Source organism: Neoarius graeffei, chromosome 20 (assembly GCF_027579695.1).
Source record: "Neoarius graeffei isolate fNeoGra1 chromosome 20, fNeoGra1.pri, whole genome shotgun sequence".
NCBI lineage: Eukaryota > Metazoa > Chordata > Actinopteri > Siluriformes > Ariidae > Neoarius > Neoarius graeffei.
The window spans coordinates 21,342,699-21,358,841 of record NC_083588.1 but is presented as its reverse complement, the minus strand read 5'-3'; the positions used below and the strand labels follow the sequence as shown (position 1 = coordinate 21,358,841).

The 16,143-nt window shown below is 43.8% G+C and overlaps 1 protein-coding gene across 6 annotated transcripts in view; it reads left to right on the top strand.

Annotated features, from left to right (window-relative positions):
* Nucleotides 1-16,143, top strand: part of LOC132868486 (ubiquitin carboxyl-terminal hydrolase 22-like) — a 182,480-nt gene that overhangs the window by 122,239 nt on the left and 44,098 nt on the right. For 5 of the 6 annotated variants that reach the window (XM_060901401.1, XM_060901397.1, XM_060901396.1 and 2 more), the window contains one exon: nt 9,125-9,226. The exons of the other annotated variant lie outside the window; for it this stretch is intronic. In XM_060901401.1, coding sequence (XP_060757384.1) covers nt 9,125-9,226 — 102 coding nt within the window. The remainder of the gene's footprint in view (nt 1-9,124; nt 9,227-16,143) is intronic. 6 annotated transcript variants of the gene reach the window in all.

The following is a 16,143-nucleotide window of genomic DNA, read 5'->3' as shown; positions in this document are numbered from 1 at the left end:
ACTTGGTCATTTATTTATTGAGGAAAATGATCCAATATTAGATATCTGTGAGTGTCAAAAGTATGTGAACCTCTAGGATTGACAGTTAATTTGAAGTCGGAGTTAATTTGAAATTAGAGTCAGGTGTTTTCAATCAATGGGATGACAATCAGGTGTGAGTGGGCACCCTGTTTTATTTAAAGAACAGGGATCTATCAAAGTCTGATCTTCACAACACGTTTGTGGAAATGTATCATGGCACGAACAGAGGATATTTCTGAGGACCTCAGAAAAAGCGTTGTTGATGCTCATCAGGCTGGAAAAGGTTACAAAACCATCTCTAAAGAGTTTGGACTCCACCAATCCACAGACAGACAGACTGTGGACAAATGGAGGAAATTCAAGACCATTGTTACCCTCCCCAGGAATGGTCAACCAACAAAGATCACTCCAAGAGCAAGGCATGTAATAGTCGGCGAGGTCACAAAGGACCCCAGGGTAACTTCTAAGCAACTGAAGACCTCTCTCACATTGGCTAATGTGAATGCTCATGAGTCCACCATCAGGAGAACACTGAACAACAATGGTATGCATGGCAGGGTTGCAAGGAGAAAGCCACTGCTCTCCAAAAAGAACATTGCTGCTCATCTGCAGTTTGCTAAAGATCACTTGCACAAGCCAGAAGGCTATTGGACAAATGTTTTGTGGATGGATGAGACCAAAATAGAACTTTTTGGTTTAAATGAGAAGCATTATGTTTGGAGAAAGGAAAACCCTGCATTCCAGCATAAGAACCTTATCCCATCTGTGAAACATGGTGGTGGTAGTATTATGGTTTGGGCCTGTTTTGCTGTATGTGGACCAGGACGGCTTGCCATCATTGATGGAACAATGAATTCTGAATTATACCAGCGAATTCTAAAGGAAAATGTCAGGACATCTGTCCATGAACTGAATCTCAAGAGAAGGTGGGTCATGCAGCAAGACAACGACCATAAGCACATAAGTCGTTCTACCAAAGGATGGTTAAGGAAGAATAACGTTAATGTTTTGGAATGGCCGAGTCAAAGTCCTGACCTTAATCCAATTGAAATTTTGTGGAAGGACCTGAAGTGAGCAGTTCATGTGAGGAAACCCACCAACATCCCAGAGTTGAAGCTGTTCTGTACGGAGGAATGGGCTAAAATTCCTCCAAGCCAGTGTGCAGGACTGACCAACAGTTACCGGAAACGTTTAGTTGCAGTTATTACTGCACAAGGGGGTCACACCAGATACTGAAAGCAAAGGTTCACATACTTTTGCCACTCACAGGTATGTAATATTGGATCATTTTCCCTAATAAATAAATGACCAAGTATAATATTGTTGTCTCATTTATTTAACTGGGTTCTTTTTATCTACTTTTAGGACTTGTGTGAAAATCTGATGATGTTTTAGTTCATATTTATGCAGAAATATAGAAAATTCTACAGGGTTCACAAACTTTCAAGCACCACTGTACTTTCATCTGAAAAGAGGACTTTGGACCACTGAGCGACAATCCAGTTCTTTCTCTCCTTAGCCCAGTTAAGATGCTTCTGACATTGTCTCTGGTTCAGGAGTGGCTTGTTATTAGGAAAGCAACAGTTGTAGCCCTTTTCCTGAATACGTCTGTGCATGGCGGCTCGATACACTGACACCAGCCTCAGTCCACTCCTTGTGAAGCTCTCCCAAGTCCTTGAATTGACTTTTCTTGACACACTTCTCAAAGCTGTGGTCATCTCTGGTGCTTGTGCACCTTTTCCAGCTAGCCTTTTCAGCAATGACCTTCTGTGGCTTACCCTCCTTACAGAGGGTGTCGATGATATGATTGATTGTCTTCTGGACAACTGTCAAGTCAGCAGTCTTCCCCATGATTATGGTTGCATGTACTGAACTATACCAAGAGATACATTGTATTTATACTGTTTTACTCAAACCTGAACTGAAATATTCAAATATTTCAAGAGGTGTGTGTGTGTGTGTGTGTGTGTGTGTGTGTGTGTGTGTGTGTGTGTTTTTTCTCCCTCCACTGTAGGCCATAATTATCAAAATTAAAATCGAAAATACTTGAAATATTGTAGTTTACATCCAATGAGTTTAAAATATATTAACTTTTCACTTTCTTAAATACCTGATGGAAAATATTGAACTTTTCATGATATTCAAATTGTTTGAGATGCACTAGTATAATGCAGACAGGTAGGGGGAAAGTGCAAATGCACTTGTTTGGGGGGTTGGGTAGATGACCCCACCCAACATGACACTCAGGCAGATGGAGATTGTTAGCTTTGGCCAGTAATCCATCTAGGAGAACGAAATCCTCAAATTTAAACCTTCTGCTGCTTTGTGGCTGTAACCATATAGAACAGAGGCTAGGGATGTAAACACTGATTTGAAGGAGAAAAAAGGAATCCGGAACCAGTGTTTCCAAGACGGTCTGTTGCTGCTTAACACTTCATTCTGGCAACTACTGTGATGTTACTGGTGCCAAGCTGTACTAGCTCTTGCCTTTCCCTTGGTCAGTGTGGAAACGGGAAACCTGCTGCATGGGCAACAGCTGGTTCTTCATATCTTCTTGCTCAGGCTTGTGCCCTGGAGAGGACATTCCATCACCACATAAGTGCGAACACAACAGGGGAAGCAGTACTTACAAGTTTTTGTACTTGATTGGGGTGGAGTGAGGTACCAGGGGCTGCTTCCACTGGTGGGAGAGGTTTTCAGATTTCATTGAGCAGGTACCACCTGCCTTAAGCTGGACAGTACCCAGACAGTTAGGTGCTGCCTCACCAGGGTCCACTTGTTCCACTGGGTGTATGGAGCTTAGGGAATTTCTAAATTAGGGAATTTGGTTTTGCCATCAGAAACAACCCGGCTGGCTCTTTTATACCATTGTAACAGAGGGAGCCAAAAGGCTACTAAAGGTCCAGTTGCACACATCAGTGGACTTCCTTAACATCTTTAGTGACTATCTGCCCACTTTAACTTCTACCCAGGAAGCCAAGGACAAGTTCTATTGCAAGCTCAGCACTGCCACCAGTGTGGCCCCTTTTCAAGTGCCACTGTTTATTCTTAGTGACTTTAATGCCAGAGTTGGCAGTGACCACTGCATCTGGCTGTCATGCATGTGACTGTTCAGAACAGGAAAGATGAATTGGAACGGCCAGCATCTTCTTGAGCTCTGCTGTCAGCATGATCTCTGCTATACCAATACCTTCAACACCAAGCCCTGGCACAAAGCATAATGGAAGCATCCAAGGTCCAAGATTGGCACCAACTTGACATCATCACAAGGCATAGCAGCCTACATGACATCAAGACTACATGCAGCTGCCAAAGTGCAGACTGACACTGACCACTCCCTTGTGTGCAGCACAGCAAAATGTCAGTTGAAATTACTGCATTGTTCCAGGAAGGAAGGAAAGCATGTATTGATGTCAGCAAGACCTGTGACCCAGCAAAGACAGCTGAGTTCTTGAAAGCAATGGAGGATGCCCTGCCTATTCTACCTGGCAGCAGTGTTGGCAAGAAATGGGACCACTTGCCCAATACTGTCTACAACATAGAGATGTCCACGTTTGGAAAGAGCATGGTCCAGTCTGCTGATTTGGTCCATAGCCCACTTTGAGGAGCTGATACCTCTGATTTACAAGAAGAGGAAAGCACCGACAGTGTACAGATCCCCTCCTAGTGAGAAGACCTTGAAGTGTTGTGGGCTCCTCAAAGCAGGGTTCAGCAGGTTGCCAGATGATGTGCCAACAATGACTACTGGCTCCAGCTCTATTCCAAATTCAGCAGGCAGCTGACACAGGCAACATCAGAGGGATGTAATATGAGATCACACAAGCCATCGGACTGTCACTTAACAAGATGGCTCTATAGTCAGCAGAAAGATCACAAAGGACCAAACAAAACAGATGGAATGCTGGGTTGAGCATTTACTCAGAATTGTTCCCAGTCATTACGCCAGCAATCCTCTTGTCACCAAGAGGGCCCTAAATGCCATTGAGACCTTGCCCACCATGATCGAACTTGTTGCAGAGCCCAATCTGTAGGAACTCTGAGGCCAAATTTACATTAGACCGTATCTGTCTCGTTTTCTTCGCGGATGCACTGTCTGTTTACATTAAACCGCCTGGAAACGCCGGGAAACGGGAATCCGCCAGGGTCCACGTATTCAATCCAGATCGTGTCAGCTCCGGTGCTGTGTAAACATTGAGATACGCGGATACGCTGTGCTGAGCTCTAGCTGGCGTCGTCATTGGACAACATCACTGTGACATCCACCTTCCTGATTCGCTGGCGTTGGTCATGTGACGCGACTGCTGAAAAACGGCGCGGACTTCCGCCTTGTATCACCTTTCATTAAAGAGTATTTGCAGTATGAAAATACTGCAAATACTGATGCAAATACTGCCCATTGTGTAGTTATGATTGTCTTTAGGCTTGCCATCCTTCCACTTGCAAGTGGTAAGTGATGTGCGCTGGGATCACACACACAGCGGCTCAGTCCCGAATCGTGGCTCGTGCACTTCACTCGCGCGCTCTGTGAGCTGCGCAGGGCCGGAGTGCGCACCCTCCAGAGGGCACTCGCTGTTCAGGGCGGAGTGATTTGGAGCACAGGATGCCTGCGGAGCCGAGCGTATCTGTGTATTGGTGTTGCTGTGTGCACGCGAATCGTGTATTGGTGTTGCTGTATGCACACTAATCGTTTTAAAAACGTTAATCTGATGATCCGCTGATACGGTCTAATGTAAACCCCACCTGAGGCACTGGAAGCACACTTCCCCAGAAAGGCACCAGGAAATGACGGTATTCCACCAGAGGTTCTGAGGTGTGCTAAAGACCTTCATGCCAGAACTGCACAAAATCCTCTGCCAGAGCTGGAGAGAAGGCAGTGTACCACAAGAAATACTGGATGAAAACATTGTAATACTGTACAAGAACAAGGGTGACAGAAGTGATTGCAACAACTATCACTGCATCTCCCTTCTCAATGCTGTGGGGAAGCTCTTTGCTTGAGTTGCCTTGATGAGCTTTCAGGTGTTTTTGCAGAGAATCTCAGTGCGAGTTTAAAGCAGAATGATCTACCATTTGATGTGGCCTTTTCTGTCAGGCAGCTGCAGAAAAAGTACAGGGAGCAACAGAAACCACTGTATTTTGCCTTCATTGACCTTACCAAGGCATTTAACCTTGTGAGCAGAAAGGTGTTCTTTAAGATTCTGTTCAAAGATCATCTCAAAGAAAAGGCCATAGAGGGCATCTATATCCACACAAGATCAAACAGGAACTTCACTCTGTCAAGGCTCAGAGTGAAAACCAAGGTGCAGATCAGACATCTGAGACTTCTTGTTTGCTGAGGACATGGCTATTACCACCCAGTCTCAGTAGGAGCTACAAACACTGACTTGCTTTGCCGAAGTCTGCAAGGAGTTTGGCCTTGCAGTCAACCTGAAGGCATCTATTTCGAAAGTGGTGGGCCAAGATTTCGATATCAACACATCCACTAATATATTTTTGACAACAATCCAGAAGTGATCCATGAGTTCATTTACCCGGGCTAAATGATCTCCGGCAACCTTTCACTTGAGAATGAGATCAACGAGCACATTTTCAACCTTTTTGTGGCTAAGGCATGTCAAAGGTCAAACCAGCATATCAAGGAACACAGACTTAAAGTTGGTTATCATTTATGAAGAATGTTGCCCAATATTGTGGTAAGCTACAATGTCATTAGCAAGATTTGACCCATATTTCACTATAGCAGACTATCAATTATTAAACAGATAGTTAAATCAGACAGGCAATCATACAGTTAACTTCCTTTGCAGAGGTAATAATGGTTTCAGTGAAGTCTGTTTGTCTGTCTTTAAAGCAGGATTGTGCAAAACCTACTGTCCCATTTCTATCAAACTTGATGGAAGGTTGTAGCATGGGTCAAGGAAGAACCCATGGGTGCAGATCCCGGGGGGGACATGCCCCCCCCCCCCAATTTCTGAAAAACATGAATTGTCCCCCCCCAATAAAAATCCCCTAAATTATTCAAAATTGTACAAACAAATGTATTTTCAGACTTCACATTCTTCATATTTTAGATAGAAATGGTGGAACAAATGATGTTTGACAAATATATTTCTGACTCTGCATTCCATCTCTGCATGGTATGAGTTGCATACGGGCAAAAAAAAAAATCACTTTTGTCCCCCCCCCACCCCCCCACCCCATTCCTGACATCGGATCTGCACCCCTGGAAGAACCCATTAAATTTTGGAGCGCTTCTGAGTCACGGGGTAGATCAAATAATTTATTTTTTCTTTCACTAATGTGGGGGAGATGTGCCATCTGGCCTTGGTAGAGGTCTGCGCTCTCAAAGTAAAATACATTGAAGTGCATTGGCACAAGGACTTGTTCAACATAGTGTGGTCATGAACAGCAGCATACTAAAATAAAATAAAAAAACTCAATTAATAGCACAATATAAAACACGAGTCTTTTCACAGAGTATAAATGCGCACACGCACGTTGCACTTGCAATGTAGAACTAACAATTAGAGCAACCACCTTTTCTAGTTGCTACAGTAATGATACTTCCCGAACCTAAATTATTTTTGAACTCAAATTGATAAAAATTGAAAGTTGTAAATAAGTGACTACCTACAAATGTTGTAAATTAAGGAGTGGTGTTGATTTATTTAAAAATACTAGTTCAGAAGCTTGTATAAAAGTGCACTGAATTCCTCAAACTTCCACAGCACACTTCACTTTGCCTCACAAGTGTACACCAGTAGCCTCTGCTCTAAACTGACTAAGGTTTGGGCCAACAGCAGGCCCACAAAGAATACCAAAGTCCAAATGTACTTTGCATGCTGAGCACATTGCTGTATGCCAGCAAAACTTGGACACTGTGCTCAAAACAGGAACAGCAGTTCAACTCCTTCCACATGTGCTGCCTCTGGCATATACTTCATATCACATGGAGAGAAATGATCACCAGTAATGCAGTGCTTGACATCAACTCCAGTGCTTGGCAGTTGGTCACGTCAGACAGGAGAGCCTAGAAGTTTGATGTGAGGAAGGGACTCTCACAACACAAGTTCATGCTGAGGCAGTAAGCTGATAGAGAGTCCGCAGGAAGTCTCGCACCCAAGATGTTGCTTCCTCATACTAGTCAACTATGGGCACATGCATGATCCTTCTGGATTGAAAGCTGCCTACAAAATAATACAGACAATATACCACATACTTTCAACATATAAATACATTAAAGTGCATATCACAGGTAAATTCAGGAGCAAGATCAATGTAATTCTCCTATTTTATATTAAACTTTGGTCAAATATCTGTTACATTTTGCATTTTGTGCAATTTTGTTTTACCTTGCGCAATACCAGAAAATTTCAGTTGAAATCAAGCTATTTGAGGTGAATTCGTCCGCCTCTGAAAAAACTTGGCATTTGGATTTCCCGGCAAACATTGATTTTCGTGACGTCGCGTGCGAGACGCCTCCTTCTGAATCCTACATCAGCGCTGGTTTGTTTATGAGAAAACGACCTGGTGGTTTTCTGCAAATTTCTTCAACGTTATCACATAATTATTAAAATGGTTAACAGATGTATCATAAGGGGTGTTCACACGGCAACTTTTACTCTGGTGTAGCACCGGGGCTGCCCCGGTAGAGTGTTCACACGGTACAAAGTTATACCGGTGTAGCCCCTGAAAGCTGCTTAAACCGGTGCAAATCTAACCCTGCTCAGGAGGTGGTTTAAGAAATTTACTTCGGAGTAAATGCTAGTTTGCGGGGCAGCACCGATATAAAATGGGACGTCTGAACGCTACAGGGGTAGACTCGCTACGCGTGAGGAGAGTTGATTACATACGGGCATTGCATAATTTGCATCCTGGTATTTTGCGCTTCCAAAATGGCGAATAACAACAACAGCAACAACAGAACTGCGTGTCTTCCAGTGTTGCCAGATTGGGCGGTTTTAAGTGCATTTTGGCGGATTTTAACATATTTTGGGCTGGAAAACGTCAGCAGTATCTGGCAACACTGGTGTCTTCATCCACGTTGTTTTCCCGGCGCTTGGTGATGCCATGACAACCGGGAAAAGGAAGTACATTTTCACGCATCCGCATATTTCATTTCTGCATTATTACTCTCGTATAGCACAGTCGCAAAAACTGCCGTGTGAACACAAGTGGGGCTGCACCGGTGCTAACACGCTTCTCTCTAGTAAGCAGGTTTGTGACGTGTGAACACTCCACAAAATTTACACCGGTGTAAGATATATCGCAACAAAATACATCGGTGCAGCATCAATGCAAATATGTGCCATGTGAACACCGCTATAGGAGGGTGTAGCAACACCAATTTTGATGGGATTAGTACTCATCGTTTTCCAAAAGACCGGACAATGAGAGAAAAATGGGAACGCTTGGTTTACACAGGCTGTGCACTGAAACCGTGCAAGCTCTCGCAGCCTGCTGGCACTTCCGCAGGTAACGTCACGAATCTGGCTCCAGACTCCCTTGGGATTTTTCCAGACGTGTTTTTTTTTTTTTTTTCTGCTGTAGACAGATGGCCTTGTGCAAAATTACCCTTCTGGATGAGTGTGTAAAGGGACATGCTTTCATATAAAAAAAAAAAAGAAATTGGTCCAGGATATGCACTTTAAGGCAGATGTTAGGGTGGCATTGTGGTGTAGTGGTTAGCACTGGTGCCTCATAACAAGAAGGTTCTGGGTTCAAGCCCAGCGGCCAACGGGGGCCTTTCTGTGTGGAATTTGCATGTTCTCCCCGTCTCTGTGTGGGTTTCCTCCGGGTGCTCCGTTTTTCCCCCACAGTTCAGAGACATGCAGTTAGGTTAACATAGGGCAGCCTTGGGCAAGGCACTGAACCCCCAACTGCTGCCTGGGTGCTGTAGCATAGCTGCCCACTATTCTGGGTATGTATACGCATGGCTGACTTGTGTGTGCATGTGTGTGTTCACTGCTTCAGATGGGTGAAATGCAGAAGTTAAATTTCACTGTGTGCTTAAGTCTGTGCTTGAGTGGACGTGTGACAAATAAAGGCTTCTTGGCTTAAAACATTCCTTCAGATTATTAGCTTGTGTGTTTCCTGTCTCCAGGAGTAGGGGAAAAGTATTCAACGTGGGAGCCCACCAAAAGGGAGCTGGAGCTGCTACGCCATAATCCAAAGCGCAGAAAAATTACTTCCAACTGCACCATAGGTAATGACAAGCCTGTTTCTCCATGTTTAATTTGGCTTATTTTCTATCAATATTTGAATGGTAAGGGCCCTGCAAAGGGAGATGCATTGGGACAGAAAGTAGACATTGTGTCCTCTCTATGGATAGCATGGAATATGTGAGCTGCATGATTAGTTGGACATTTGGCAAGTACGAAATATCAGTATAATGGTATCAGTAATGCTATATCCATGGGCTTATATCTCCTCAACCATGGAAAGGAAAAATCGTCACTGTTAAACAAAAAAATCATACGCAGACAATATAGCACTACAAAACTAAATGCAGCAAGTAGTTGCAGTCAAACCTCCTCTCCCTCCCCAACGCGAGGTGACCTCTGCATAGAAATCATGGACATGTGCCTTCGGACAGGACTAAAATTATCTAACAAACAAAAAAAGTACATAATTCAGCCTGTAGGGCGGAGCAGGGAGACAGGGGATAAGTTTTCAGCTTTTGCAGATTGTGTGAAATTCTTTGCAGGTAGCAGTCACACATTTATTTATTATATTTATATCACACATTAGAGAGTATTTACAGTGGATGTAAAAAGTGTACACGCCCTGTTAAAATGATAGGTTTTTCTGATGTAAAAAAATGAGACCACGATAAATAATCTCAAAACTTTTCCCACCTTTAACCTGTACAATTCAATTGAAAAACAAACAAATCTGTTAGGGGGAAAAACATTAAAATATAAAAAATGTACAATAAGCTGGTTGTATAAGTGTGCATACCCTTAAACTAATACTTTTGTTGAAGCACCTTTTGATTTAATTACAGCATCCAGTCTTTTTGGGTAGGAGTCTATCAGCCTGCCACATCTAGACTTGGCAATATTTGCCCACTCTTCCTTGCAAAAGCGCTCCAACTCTGTCAGATTGCGAGGGCATTTCTTGTGCACAGCCCTTTTCAGGTCACCCCACAGATTTTCAATTGGATTTAAGTCTGGGCTCTGGCTGGGCCATTCCAAAACTTTAATTTTCTTCTGGTGAAGCCATTCTTTTGTTGATTTTGATGTATGTTTGGGGTCATTGTCCTGCTGAAAGATGAAATTCCTCTTCATCTTCAGCTTTCTAGCAGACACCTGAAGGTTTTGGGCCAAAATTGACTGGTATTTAGAACTGTTCATAATTCCCTCCACCTTGACTAAACCCCCTGTTCCAGCTGAAGAAAAACCATCCCAAAACACAATGCTGCTGCCACCATGCTTCATCATGGGTATGGTGTTCTTTTGGTGATGTGCAGTGTTGTTTTTGCGCCAAACATACCTTTTGGAATTGTGGCCAAAAAGTTCAACCTTGGTTTCATCAGACCATAACACATTTTCCCACATGCTTTTTGGAGAGTTGATTTTTTTTTTCTTCAAAATTTAGCTGGGCCTGGATGTTTTTCTTTGTAAGAAAAGGCTTCCGTCTTGCGACCCTACCCCATAGTCCAGGCATATGGAGAATACGGGAGATTGTCGTCACATGTAGTACACAACCAGTACTTGCCAGAAATTCTTGCAGCTCCTTCAGCGTTGCTGTAGGCCTCTTGGCAGCTTCCCTGCCCAGTTTTCGTCTTGTCTTTTCATTAATTTTGGACGGACGTCCAGTTCTTGGTAATGTCACTGTTGTCCCATATTTTCTCCACTTCTTGATGACTGTCTTCACTGTGCTCCATGGTATATGTAATGCCATGGAAATTTTTTTGTACCCTTCTCCTGACTGATACCTTTCAACAGTGAGATTGCTTTTGTAAGCTCTCTGCGAACCATGGCTTTTGCTGGAGGAGGCCACTGAGTAAATGTCAGGAAAATCCTACTAGGACAGCTGAACTTTATTTGGGGTTAATCAGGCATTTTAATTGATGGCAGGTGTGTACCCAAAAAGATTGAATGCTCTAATTAAATCAAAAGGTGCTTCAACAAAGTATTAGTGTAAGGGTGTGCACACTTATGCAACCAGCTTGTTGTACGTTTTTTTTATTTCTTGTTTTTCCCCCTAACAGATTTTTGTTGTTTTTAAATTGTTTTTCAATTGTACAGGTTATAGGTCACATTAAAGGTGGGAAAAGTTTTGAGATTATTTATCGTGGTCTCATTTTTTTTACATCAGAAAAACCTATCATTTTAATGGGGTGTGCACACTTGATATATCCACTACACTATACTCTCTTGCCACAACATCAGTTGCTCGTCACATATACTGGCCTTCAAGCTTCACTTTTTCTGTCATTATTTTTTGTGGAGAGACTTGGGACATAGTAGGGAGACATGGAACAAAAAACACCTAGGCCTACATGTTTCATTTTTATTTATTATCATAACTTGTAACATGGCGGCATGGTGGTGTAGTGGTTAGCGCTGTCGCCTCACAGCAAGAAGGTCCGGGTTCGAGCCCCGTGGCCGGCGAGGGCCTTTCTGTGCGGAGTTTGCATGTTCTCCCCGTGTCCGCGTGGGTTTCCTCCGGGTGCTCCGGTTTCCCCCACAGTCCAAAGACATGCAGGTTAGGTTAACTGGTGACTCTAAATTGACCGTAGGTGTGAATGTGAGTGTGAATGATTGTCTGTGTCTATGTGTCAGCCCTGTGATGACCTGGCGACTTGTCCAGGGTGTACCCCGCCTTTCGCCCGTAGTCAGCTGGGATAGGCTCCAGCTTGCCTGCGACCCTGTAGAAGGATAAAGCGGCTAGAGATAATGAGAATGGGATGAGAATGAGAACACACAATGCTGGCACAGTTGTAGAAAAATGTCAGTTTACCAAAACCTGACTAAACAAAACGGTTCCATTCTCAAGAAAGAATGAAATAAGCTTAATCCTCATACAGGTGTACACTCACATTTTTAACAAAATTTTAAACAATTTTATATTTGTAAACCACAAGAAAAAAAAACTGGAACCTGAACTGTCCCAACTCTCCCTATTTGGCCATTTAAAAAAAAAATCCTTTAAAAAAAAAGAAACATCCCCACCCCACCCCCAAGCATTTAAGTTTAATAAATAATACTATATATATGGTAACTCTCGGCTACATACTTTTAATTCCTAACAAATCACGAGTTCACCAGTGTACATTACATCATGGAATGGAGGTGAATTGCGAAGTCCAAAATACAAGTTTTGGTTGACACAAATATTTAACTGCACATACAGTACCTTGCTGCAGTGTTCAGCTTTGTGGCTCCTAAAAAAGTAGCTTACTCTAAGGGGCAAAGTCTAACTTCTGATGTAATCTAAAATCTGACTGGTTGAAATTAATTTATGGGAATACAAATTGTCCCATGTCCCCTCATGAAGACAGCAGGGGGGAGAAAAAAAGCCTTACATGGCCGATCTGGATGGAAATAAAATCGTCGAGGAGCACCTGTAAAACAGGACATTTATCCCAGGACATGTAAATTTAATCCCGTCCTGATGGGGCTTAAATGTGATTTTCTCATGCAGTGAATGTCATCTCTCAATCAAGTTGTTGGATGGCTATGTGCCCTAGAGAAATGGATATAAGCCTGATTGGCTCAGTTTTTAATCAGATACCAGCTGTCAATGTATGCAGTGCTCCTCCGCTGCAGTAGAAAATAATAACAGTTGGTAATTTACTTAGTGTATTGATGCATAATTAAAGTAAATAAAGTGAGCTTTAAATTATGGTGTATATGCACTTATTCAGACATAGTCAAGCCCCAATGATAATTTGGCAAAAAGGTTTAGGAATTGGCTTTCTGTAGACTTGCATTGGGTGGCTAAAAGAACCTAAGATCTTATCACATAATGCTAAATATTATTATTTAAGTAATATTAAATAGAACTCAAATAGAGAAATTGTCTTGGAAAGCCCTAAAATACACAAGCTTGCCTCTCTGGGTCACTGGCTCTCATCCTGTTTTTATTTCTCTGTCATGTTCCTTCTTTTGTTAATCATTCAGTTTGACCCAGAAGTGCTGCATTCACTTATTTTATGACTTTTGCCTGGGAAATTGGGATCTAAACAGGAGCTAAACTCGAAAACAATTGTTTTCTGAATTTTAGAAAGCCAATGGCCTGAAGCCAGTTACAAGGTACTGTATGTCACACATACATGGCCAATAGTTTGTTGACACCTGACCATCACACCCATATGTGCTTGTTGAACATCCCATTCCAGATTTAATCCCCCCTTTTGCTGTTGTTATAACCTCCAGTTTTGTGGGAAGGCTTTCCACTAGATTTTGGAGTATGGCTTTTGGGATTTGCTCATTCAGCCATAAGAACTTTTTAATGAGGTCAGGTACTGATGTCAAGTGAGGAGGCCTAGGGCACAGTCTGTATTCCAGCTCATTCCAAAGGTGTTCAGTGGAGTTGATGGGCTTTGTGCTGGCCACTCAGTTTCTTTCACTCCAACCTTAGTAAACCATGTCTTCATGAATCTCACTGTGTGCACAGGGGCATTGTCATGGAAACATGTTTGGGCCCCTTAGTTCCAGTGAAAAGGAATTGTAATGCTACAGCATACAAGGACATCCCATTGTAGTAAGTCCCTGATGTGGGTGGAATACTGAAGCTAAGCGGGGGGGGGGAGATGATGCTCTCACACAACTTTATTTATTGTATTTTGCTTGTTTTACTTACACACACACACACACACACACACGTGTTCTGGTCAGGAGAGATCCTATCTCATCGTTCTCTCCCTCATTTTCTGCCTTCCATCCTCACTGCAAAACACACAGACATAACATTAATTGACAACAGGTGTACTGACTTTGCCACTCACCTTCTCTGACCCCGACTCAGGCTGTAGAGCTGCCTGGCCTGCAGTGGACACCCCCCGACAGGATAGGAAGTCTGCCACCACCATCTGTGCCCCTGGCCTGTGGACCACCTCAAATTTAAATGGATGGAGGGCGAGATGCCAACAGGTGATCTGTGCATTGGCATCCTTCATGCAGTGGAGCCACTGGAGGGGCGCGTGGTCCAGACAGAGGGTGAAGGGACGCTCCAGCAGGTAATATTGGAAGGTGAGGACCGCCAACTTGATGGCCAGGCACTCCTCCTCGATGGTGCTGTACTTACTTTCATGCATTGAGAGTTTGCAACTGATATACAGCACCGGACTTTCCTCACCCTCCACCTTCTGGGACAGAAAGGCCCCCAGCCCTCTGTCCGATGCATCTGTCTGTAAAATAAAAGGGAGAGAGAAGTCAGGGGAATGTAAGGATGGCCCCTCACACAGTGCAGCTTTTACTTTAGTGAAGGCCTTCTGACACTGCTCTGTCCACTGGACTGGATCTGGTGCTCCCTTTTTAGTGAGATCAGTCAGCGGGCTGGTGATGTCTGAATAATTAGGTATGAACCTGCAATAGTAGCAGCCAGCCCCAGGAACTGTCTCCCCCCCCCCCCCCTTTTTTTTGGTCTTGGGCCTCAAGCAAGCCGCATTCGCTGCTGTCTTGTCAATTTGGGGACATACCTGTCCATGACCCAAGTGGAAACCCAGATACCCTACTTCCACCCACCCAATCGCACACTTTTTCAGGTTAGCTGTGAGACCTGCATGCCTCAGTGACTCTAGGACAGCCCTAAGGTGTTCTAGGTGCTGCAGCCAATCATTGCTATATATGATGTCAAGGTAGGCCGCTGCATAGGCGGCATGGGGATGGAGGATCTTGTCCATGAGCTACTGGAAGGTGGCAGGAGCCCCAAATAACCCAAAAGTAAGCGTGGCAAATTGGTGTAACCCGAATGGTGTGGAAAAGGCTGTTTTCTCTCGGGATAAAGGAGTCAAGGGGATCTGTCAATATCCCTTTGTCAAATCCAGTGTCAAATAAAAGTGAGCAGCGCCTAATTGATCGAGCAACTCCTCAATGTGAGGCATTGGGTGCATGTCAAATTTAGACACCGCATTGATTTTTAAATTTCTTTTCCCTCTGTAGTCCACACAGAACTGGACCGACCCATTGGTGTTGGGGAATCAGGACCACCGAGCTGCTCCAGTCACTGTGGGACTCCTCGATTATGTCCATTTCGAGCATGGCCTTGAGTTTGTCCTGAACCACCTTTTTCTTGTGTTCAGCTAAGCGGTAGGAGTGGCTATGCACCACCACCCCTGGGGGCATTTCAGTGTTGTGTTCTGTGAAGTGGGTGTGACCGGGAAGGGGCGAGAATATGTTGGAAAATTCCTTTTGCAACCTGGCAACCTCTGTGAGTTGGGCCGGTGAGAGGTGGTCTCCACAGGGGACTGGAGTGGTTTGAGTAGTTACTTGTTTTTACCTCTGGCCCCAGCTCCGCCTTCTCTGGAACTACCGATACCAATGCTACAGGGACCCCCTCATTCCAATGTTTTAGCAGGTTGAGGTGGTTTATTTGCAGTGCCCCTCCCCTATCCGTTCGCCTCACCTCATAGTCGACATCCCTGATTCGCCATGTGACCTCAAAGGGCCCTTGCCACTTGGCAATTAATTTGGAGCTCGAAGTAGGCAATAATATGAGCACTTTATCTCCTGGTTGAACTCTCTAAGGTGCGCACCTCTGTTGTACAACCAAGCTTGATGTTCTTGTGCCTGCTGTAAATTCTCATGGGTTAAGTGCATGAGGGTGTGGAACTTTGCATGCAGGTTGAGAATGTACTGAATTTTGTTTTTACTCATTGAAGGTCCCTCTTCCCAATTTTCCTGCAGCATGTCCAAAATGCCACGAGGCTTTCGCCCATATAATAATTCGAATGGTGAAAATCCTGTAGAGGCTTGCGGGACCTCTCGTACTACAAATAACAGGGACTCGAGCTGTTTATTCCAATTATGTGCATCCTCGCTTACAAACTTTCAAAATAAATTTTTAAGCGTTTGATTGAATCGTTCCACTAAGCCATCTGTTTGTGGGTGGTAAATACTGGTGTGGAAACACGCCACATCACGTTAAAAACTCCCAAGATTTTGCTACTAA